The sequence below is a fragment of the Molossus molossus genome, unplaced genomic scaffold, assembly GCF_014108415.1.
Source record: "Molossus molossus isolate mMolMol1 unplaced genomic scaffold, mMolMol1.p scaffold_m16_p_8, whole genome shotgun sequence".
Classification (NCBI taxonomy): domain Eukaryota; kingdom Metazoa; phylum Chordata; class Mammalia; order Chiroptera; family Molossidae; genus Molossus; species Molossus molossus.
In genome coordinates, this window is record NW_023425402.1 from 102,469,436 (window position 1) to 102,479,111 (window position 9,676).

Below are 9,676 nucleotides of genomic sequence, written 5' to 3' on the forward strand. Positions count from 1 at the left end.
AGGAGCATACTGCGGGTAGTCCTCAGGGCGGGGTACTGTCACATTACTGAGAACATGAAAGACTGTTCGGTTAACTCAGGTTAAAGCTGGAAATGCGGCGACACACACGTCCACGCCTAAACCCGACGGCGCTGAACGGCCCTCTGTCGCAAATCCTGAAAATAGGAAATGGAATGTTTCCTGTCACTAAGAAGGTTGTTCTCGGGAAAGCATGACTCAGATCATCATCATCACGACCTTTGCTGAAGGAGAAGTCGGGGGTTTTCCTCCGGGAGGGCTAACAGGGCATCCTGGAGGTGGGGGCGGGGAAACCAGGGGTGCTAGTGAGAGGGCGCCCAGGTTATTCCAAGACTGCTTCAACCTCTTCGCTGCCTCCTCCTCCCCTGCTGAGAAGCCAGGCATTGTTCAAAAACGTGTTCAACTCTCACCTGTTGAAAATTTGTCAAAATGCCATCCATTCAACAAGAAGTATGGTGCTTTATTTTCTAAAGCCAAATGAAGACATTCTATCAGTGGAGCAAAATATATTCAATCAGACCTCTCTACCACCTCCGTTGATGCGAATGTTTCTTTAAGTTTTCATATAGAAAAAGCTTTCTTATTTTTCCAACCTACTGATGGGCATTCCAAGGAACGGTTTTGCTCTAATAAGCACAACTGTATTTGCCCTTGTGATCCCAGGTTAAAAAACTGTTCAATCAGCCATTTGATGTCAAAGAAAACAAACTAGGCTAAGTCCACTGTCACAAAAACCCCATTCATAGATGAATAAACAGCTTCAGAAACTGTAGCTCCCAGCAAAACGTGCCAGAAAAGAACAATGACGCAGACAAAGCGTGTGCAAAGAGACAGGCTGCTCCCCGTTTCCAATAACAGGGGACTAATCAGGATGAGGGGAGGGGAGAGGGCTCTCTTCACTGGCCCGGAGAGAAAATCTATGATCTACACCCATCGATCCCCAGTTCGAATATAATTTTTAAATTGCTGGGATGTGAAGTGATCAAGGAACCAACGGTACCTAGAACTTGGATCCTCAAATGCTAGAGCCATCCAGATGCCATCATGTAAGAATGTCGCCTGGACAGCAGAACTCATTTCTGCCCCAAGAATGCACATCGGATCAAGTCACCCCCTGCTCTCCAGAACAACCAGGAAACACTGCAAAGTCCTGGCCAAGAGAAGACCCTACATGACCCAGCCTGTGTGTGTCTCACCTCACCCCCCCCCCATTCTTGCTCTTCGGGGCTCCGCCACTTCCTTCCTCAAAGGCTCCAGGCTCACCTGCACCTCAGGGCCTCTGCACTACCTGTTTTTCTGCCTACAATGCTCTTTCCCCCAATTTTCCAATGGCTGGTTCCTTCTTGTCATCATGCCTCCATGTCATCTGTTCAGATGGGTATCCCTGAGGACACCATCCAAAAAAGTCCTCCTCTTCCCCGGTCACTCGCCTTCACATCTCTGCTCTACTTTGAGCTTATCAGCGGCTGATATTTTCTTCGCTCATCTGTTTGGTGGGGGTGCTGTTTCGGTTCCTGCTGTCTGCCTTCCCCAGATCGACCACGTTAAAGCAGGGTCCCAGCTGGACCCCTGCAGCCAGAGCTCGGTAGGTCCTCAGGAATGATTTGTTGAGTGAATAAAACTTTCTTTTTACTGTAGGGAGGAGTCTGTCATCAACGTTAGTGTTCCTCTTGAAGCCTTTTCCAAGAAGCTACCACTAAACCTTTCTGTGAGCCCACCTCCATCGAAGACATGCAGCCCTGGCTGGTTTGGCTCAGCAGTTAGAGCATCGGCCTTCGGACCAATGAGTCGCAGGTTCAATTCTGGTCAAGGGCATGTACCTCACTTGCGGTTTGTCCCCAGCCCTGGTCGGGTCGTGCAGGAGGCAGCCAGTCGATGTGACTGTATCACATCAATATTTCTCTCTCTCTCTCTCTCTCTCTCTCTACCCCCTTCCTCTCACTCTATATAATAAGTGGGAAAATATCCTCGGGTGAGGAATAAAATTTTAAAAAAGACATAAAGGTCCTCAAAGGAAGTGAAAGGAATGTGTCCAACAATGAGAAGACAGAAAACGGAGTTGACTGAACTTACCACCTACAGAAGGGAGGATCGAATTGTCCTCAATGTTTAGTGAGCCTGTGAAAGGTAACTATCAGCCAAACTTATCATTAATCAATAATCAGTTTGTGAACTTTCTATAATGTGCATTATGCAAAGTGCTGTCCTCATATTACCTCTTTTAATTTTAACTAAGACCCTGAGAGTTGGCTGTCATCAGTCCCATTTTACAGACGAGAAAACTAAGGAAGACTTGGAGAAGATAACTTACTTACCTAAGCTTTCAAACCAGTTAGGGCCAGAGAGAGAATTTGAATCCAGTTGTACTTTGTTTCAAAGCCTATGTATTGTTCACTAAAATTGCCTGACCTTCTCTCCCAAAAGTTACAATGAAGAGGCTGTGAAGAATCTACAGCAAGCAGGAAATGGGGTCATAAAAGTTGCAGATGTTGCTTAAGAAAGTTAAATGTATTGCCTGTGTGTGTGTGTGTGTGTGTGTGTGTGTGTGATTCTACCAACCCAAAATGCTAATTGTATCAGACAAAAAAATTTGTAATATAACACTCAAAAATAACAATTAGAGTCAAAAAGAGAAATGACTCATTCCATTACTAAGATGCTTTCTGAAACAATAAAACACAACAAACTACCAAAAAACAAATAACTGGTAGTATCTAAAATAATAAAAGGTCAGATCTAAAATATGTAGGGAATTAAAAAAAAAATTCCCCACTTAAGCTGTGACATTTTTCTAAGAGGAGAAGAAATAAAACAGAAAAATAAGGAAAGATATGTGCCCTGGGAGTGTAAATCCTGACGGGATAATCAACGCACGGAAGCCCGAGGTTCTCTGAAGCCGCCGTGGTGATTGGGCGAGAACCGCGGGCACCTACCTGGGCCAGAGGAGGGACCACGGGCTGGACGGGATGACAGAGCAGAAGCCTGTGGAGTCTGGTCCCAGCGCCTGGCCTTCAACAACTCATTTAACATCCAAAAGCCTCAGTTTCCTCATCTGCAACAGAGATGTGCCTTCGCTGGGCATCTCTTGGGCTTGTGAAGAGTCAAATGGGGACAAACCTGGAAGAATTCTGCAGAGCTCGTGTAAATAAAACTTGCTTTATTCGCGGAGAGCCTACGCATGGCCAACCCAGCGGTGAGCGCTCCAGGACAGTACGAAAGGAGAATAAAGATGGAAAACAAGATGAGAACAGCAGGCTCGGAAGGGTCAGAAACGGAGGCAGCGGCATGGAAGCGGCACGATGAGGCAGAACCGAGGCCCCCACAGCTCCGTGCAACGATGTGACCTCAAAGAGAGGTGCCCAGGTGAGGCTGAGCACAGAGAGGTCCCCTCCCAATCTCCAAGGACAGAACTCAGTCACCTGGCCTCGGCACAACCCATACTTTCAAAGTTTTGAGAACCTGGTCATTTATCTCTGAAATGACATTCGGTGTCATTTTCCATCAACAATGAAACCGACCCCTGAAATCAGCTAAGTGTGGTGAACGCCACGTCGTCACAGACTACAAGAGAGTGTGACTGGCCAATTGAGGATCCTCAGAACAAACTTCAACCACAGTGCCCACTGACGCTCTTCTTACTGCTTGTCTTTAATAAAAAAATAAAAATAAATAAAAAGTTATTATGAGAACTCTGCAAGTCCCAAGAAAGATGTAAGAAATCTCAAGAGAAATCTCATTTAGTTTGCTGAGAATTACCTGATGCTGTTGCTAGGTGGTGCTTATAAATACAAGCACATACCCTAAGATTGCCTTTTTGCGTTAATTAGTGGCCACATCAAGCATCACTGGAGAACTTGAATAAAACAGACTGAGTCCGTGTCAGATCAGATAGCAGGGCCTACCGATGTAGTGTGAAGACGTGTCTGCAGCTGCGTGCTAATACGATGCATCGCCAACTGTATGGGCACACACATCACCCGGGACCTGGTGAATGTGCAGATTCTGAGGCACTGGCCTGCGATTCTGCATCTCTCACCATCTTCCAAATGATACACATGCCCAGTCACACACCAGGTGCCAGACAGGTCAGCCGTCAACAGCAAGAGCCAGTCCTAATGCTATGCTCACTGGAAGTCCAGTGACTATAAGAAAAAAGTTGAGAAAATGTTTTGAAGGTTCATGATTTTGGCAAGAGGCATCTCTCACTCAGCTAACCAAACCCTGCCTGACCAGCTGCAGGTGCTGGCTCGGATGGTCTGAGGGGTGGGCGGATGGCAGGGAAATCTCTTTGGCACCAACTGAATGGTAGAAATCAACCTTATAACAGACCCAACTGCTCAGAGAGAAGAATTTACGTCCTGGAGCTATAGGATAAAAGACGAGAGGAAGCAATAAAAACAAGGAGTGGTAATTTATTGAGAGCTTACATACGATCACAGTCAGGGGTAAAACGGGGATATGAACCCAAAGTCTGATTCTAGAGTCCACACTCTCACACATGGGACCCTGAGCAAATTCTCTTTTTGTGTGGGTCTCTCACTTGTTGTTCCTTCATCTTTAATATGGGCTCATGATGGTTCATATACCTCATTGGGTTTTCTGAGGATTAATGAAGTCTGAATAAGGCATTTAAACCAGTGTCTGACACATAATAAATGCTTCAGTGAGTGTTTTTTCAATTATTATAATTAAGAAGATATTACTGAATTATTTGAAAGGCAAGGTGCCATGAACTATGAATTAATTTGATTTACAAATAACTTTCCTGATATGTACCAAATATGTGGGATAAGACACACATACACCCAATGACTCTCCTTCACTAACACCTGGTATCAATAACTCACATCACGGGAATCCCGAAGGTCTAGTCATCCTCAGGGTGCAGATCTAGGATCCTTCAGGCATGACCCTGGCAAGATCCCCCTGAGAAGATGGAATGGAATGAAGCCAAACCACCTGGGGTCTAACTCTGCTCTGTCACTTCCCAGCTGTGTGACATTGCCCAAGGAACCTAATGTTTCTGGGCCTCAGTTCCCTCGACTGCAAAATGGAAATAAAAGTTCCCACCTCGAGTAGTTGGGCATATTAAATGCTAATGCTTATACAATGCTTAGACCAGTGCTAATATTTAGTGAGGACATACTAATATTATGATAAATTGGTGACAGTGTAGCTAAAGATGAACACTAATAATAATAATAAAACAGATGAATTAATTGGTTCTGTGGACATCAACCATTTTCCTAACGCACATATCTGCCTAACAACAGCAACGTGAGCTATAGACTGCGGTTGGGTTTAGAAAGTTCTGAATCAAAAGCTTTCTACAGTACTCATAATCACCACAGCCAAACCCATTCCATACCAAGAGTGGCAAAGTCTACAGGAAGAGCTGCTTATCAGTAGGATGTATTTATAAAATGGGGGCTGGGTAGAAAGGTTAGCAAAGACAGCTTAATAATAGTCCTATAAGCAAACAAGTTTGCATACATCAGTAGTTCATTAAAAACTCAATACTTTCCCATCATTACCGTGAGAAATATTCAAGAAATGTAACATGTAGTTTGGGAGCATGTAGCCTCTTGTCATTAAGAGTTAGCCACATACTTGCTCCTTTTATCTTTTCTAGATTCTAACACAGAAAGTATTGAGGTCATTCTATGAGATTGTACTTAAGGGTCCAAAAGGGCACAGGCATTCTGTATAAAGTCCCCACGTGCTAACCACAGGTATGTAACCTAATCGGTATCCAATGCCCGGGGCACCAAGATACTGGAACACCCATAATCGTTATCAGGTCAGTAGGAAATTTTACCTGGATGAAAGCAATCCCGACCAAGTCCTAAAGTCAAGGCAATTGGACACCAAAATCATTTTAATTTGCTCTTCCTTTTAAATGCTAAACAAACATAACAGGATGTGAATTTACACTTCTCTCCCAATCCCAAGAGAGACAAAAAATAAAAAAGACACAAATCTCAAGGGTGTGAAGATCTCACTCCATAGTTTTCCTGTGTGCCTGTTAGCATTTTTCTGGTGGTACATTATCAAGTAGGCTGGCAGAGGCTCAGGAAACCCAGAGTGATAAACTGTAACCCTTTCTTTACTGGGGAGCAGTACTGTCCAGTAGAAACAGAAGCCACAAATGTGAGCCACGTGTGTAATTTTTTAGAAGCCACATTTAAGAAAGTAAAAATAAATAGGTGGTTAATTTTAGTGATACATTTTATTTAACCCATCTCCAAAATACTATCATTTCAACATGCAATAAGTATTCAAAACTATTAATGGGATAGTATACAAGCACACACCTTGTGTACTTTGCATTCATAGAATATCACAATTCAGACCAGCCACATGTCAAGGGCTCAAGGGCCACGTGTGGCTACTGGCTACCATATTGGATAGAGCAGCTGTCAAATTCAAAGACTGCAGAAATCATCAGTTTCTTAGGTTGCCTCTATGATGGATATACAGGTAAAATAGATCAACCAACTCAGCCTGGGCAAGTCGATAGATGGGGAACATGGTAATACCTTGAATGGGGGAACAAACCTAACTTCAAAATAGGCTCTGGGTATTTATAGCTTTTAAGTTAATGTTCAGGACCAAGCACTGACAATGCTAGTTCCTTTTTACCCAATGTATAAGCATTTGTTGTTTTCATCATCACTTTAAGAGCCCAAGAAATGCTGGTCGCTGGACAAACCTCTTCTCAGGAAAGAGTGAATCCCTTCCCTCTCCCAAAGGAGCAGTAAATGGTCAGACATAGCCCACTGACACATTCCATACACCCCATCCCACGTGGTCTATGTCTAGCGCAGGCATGAGAAATGAGATGCAGAGGCGATCATTACGCCCCCACCGTGGGTGAGACAGTTTGAAAGATGACCTCATCTTACCAGTGTTACCTACCTCACAGGCTTACTGTGATGACCAAGGGCAATAACAGAGAGAGAGCTCTTAGCAAACTGTAAAGTGCTATACAATTCTAGTTATTAGTATTGAGAAAGGACAGCATTCCTCACCTGGAAGAGCAGATAGAAGAAAGAAAAAAAAAGTAGTAATGAAACAGAGATGCTGAACTGGGGGCTGGGGGTACTGGGGGGGGGGGGCACTAGGGACCCATAAAAATATTGGTTGTTCTTGTTGTTCTTGGTGGACTTCGTTCTCTTAGAAGAGTATAAAGAGGCCTGAAATACCTCTATCCCCTTTTTCTCGAAATCTTGGGAAGGCATAAAAAGTAAGCGCGACAGCTCATAGTACAAGCTCCTACCCCTGCTCAGTCACCCATTACCACCCCATCCCTCCGCTTCCCCGCATCCCAAATACAGTGTAACTCAGGTCAGTGGTTCAGAACAGCCTTCTTCTTCCCAGGGTTTCACTGTGGCCTACACATGCAGCGCCCCCGGGGTACCGGCGCCTTCCGGAGCAAAAGTTACCGACTCCGGGGAGTCTGGCTCAAGGTTTCTCGCCGACACGCGAGCCGCGGCGTGGGCTCCGGCGCTGCTCTCTGGCCTTTTCCAACAAACAGACGCTCGGCGAGCGGCCGGAGTCTCCCTATACCTGTCCGACGGCCCCGTCCAGCCTGCGACTGCTCTGGGCAGGCGGCATTTCCAAGGTCCAAGGAGAGTCACCCACACAAAGGCGCCTTGTGCCTCGCGCTCCAGGACCGGCAGCCGGGACACCGGTCACCGCACCCCGGCAGCACAGAGAGGGCGCCCCTCCACTCCTGACACCGACACCCCCAACACTCACCCTCCAGAGAAAGGCCATCCCTACTCCCTGGTTTAAAGATGGGGCTCCCCTTGGCTTGCCACAACCCGCACCCCCACTCGAGAGGTAGGGCGAGCAGGCCACTCTGAAGAAGTTTGCATGGTCACCACGCGGCGCTCTCACGCTTCTCGCCTGCAGGAGGGACTGAGCATCCGCTGCAGCAGCTGCCCGCCCGCCCCACCTCCAGGGCTGGAGACGCGGCCCCCACGCAGCTCACCTCTGGTCCAGTCCACCACTTGTTTGGGGCTCCACTTGGTCACGGGTTCCATGGTAAAAGGCGTCGCTCCCAGCTGGGCTACAGTCGGTGGTAAAGTCCTGCTGCCCGTGTCCACTGTCCTGCCCAGGAAGGCGCGCCCGGCGGCTGTCCACGCGCCGGTCAAAGCTGCATGGCCGCGGTCAGCGGGTCAGCCCAGCGGGCTCAGCCTGGCAGCGCGGCCCCTCCGGGGCGCGGGACAGCCGTGCGGCGGCTCCTGTAGCTGCCACCGGCCAGCGGCCGCTCCTCCTCCTCCCACCCCGCAGGGAGCCCGACACAACTGCGCTCCCGGGCTACTGCAGCTGCGAAGACGCGGGGCTGCGACCCCACAACCTGGCCTCTGCTGGGCGCAGGATCCTCCTGGCCGGCCGCTCCCCGCTCCTCTGCGCTACGGCCGGGCCACTTCCTCCGCTTCTCCGCCGCGCGCTCCGCCGGCTCCGGCTCCTCCTCTCCGCGGCGTGCTCTCCGGGGTCCCAGCTCCCGTGCGCGCGTCCCCAGCCTTCCCGCCGCAGTCCCACCTCCTGCACCTCCCTCTTGGCGCTGGGCTGGGAGTAGAGCGGAGCCAGCGCGCTCGGGTTACAAAGTTTCAGCTCTGGTGGCTGCTCACGGAATAAAAGAGGAGGTGGGGCCGAGGCCCAGCGAAACTCGTGGGAGGGGGCGGGTCCGCCCGAACAGGCGACTCCGGTTACTTTCCCTCTCTAAGCCCTTTGCGCACACACCCGGAGCGTCCCGGCAGGACTTTCCTTTTCAGGGGGCGGGCTCTAGGCCGTGTGTGCACCCGGAGAGCCCGCTGGCCTGGGTGAGGCCGGGTCCTGGGCAGCAGAACAGTCTGTCTCAGTGCGAGCAACGATATACTCCAAAATAAAAGGAGGAGGATCTGCGTGCCCTGTTCACGTTATATTGCTCTGCAATGAGGCCTTCCTTAGCTTAAATTTCTTATGGTAAAATTGTTTTCCTTTATATTTTAGATGACATAATAACAATTTAAAGTCACTTCTCTTCGAATGCTACTGCGATAACTTCGCCACCAAAATGAACCATAACACGATGGTTATATATTGCCGTATTATAGTATCATATTCGCACAGTGGGCCAAAGCACAGTTGGATTAGTCATCCATCGTGAAGGAAAGTTGTCATCACTACCCACCCCCACCCTAATTTCCGCGAGGGACGCGAGGAGGAGGGCCCTTCCACATTCGTGGGTCTCAGTCTGGGGCCAGAGCTACCCCTGATCTAAGGGAAAATCCCAAATTGGAATATTTACCTTTCCTCCTTCAAGCCCCTCCCCCCGCCCCAAATCTCCTCTGCAGTCCCAGTGAGCTCTACGTCCCACTCATAGATTCTTTTGGCACTTACTGATTCTTACATTCAACTCTGGCGACTCTATTTACATCCTCCCCTTGGAGACTGTTAACCCCTTGAGGGCAGCCCCTACCAGATAGAGAGCCTTCTCTCCTGTCCGATTTCCTACCAACCAGCTGGTAGCACCTAGTGCAGACCCAAAGGTGTGGTTGGGACTTACTCATTCTGTAAGTATCTGTGAATGCCTCCTGTGCGCCCACCACTGCACTCATTAAATATTTGTTGAATTAGTGTGATGGGCACTGTTTGTACAGGTCTGTTT

At 48.2% G+C, this 9,676-nt stretch overlaps 1 protein-coding gene across 2 annotated transcripts in view; it reads right to left on the reverse strand.

Moving 5' to 3' along the window:
• CNKSR3 (CNKSR family member 3) overlaps positions 1-8,165 on the reverse strand; it is an 81,081-nt gene extending 72,916 nt beyond the window's left edge. For both annotated transcript variants that reach the window (XM_036247898.1, XM_036247897.1), the window contains exon 1: positions 8,015-8,165. In XM_036247898.1, the coding sequence (XP_036103791.1) occupies positions 8,015-8,066 (52 nt within the window). In that variant the 5' untranslated portion in view covers positions 8,067-8,165. The remainder of the gene's footprint in view (positions 1-8,014) is intronic.
• Between the last annotated feature and the right edge of the window lie 1,511 nt (positions 8,166-9,676).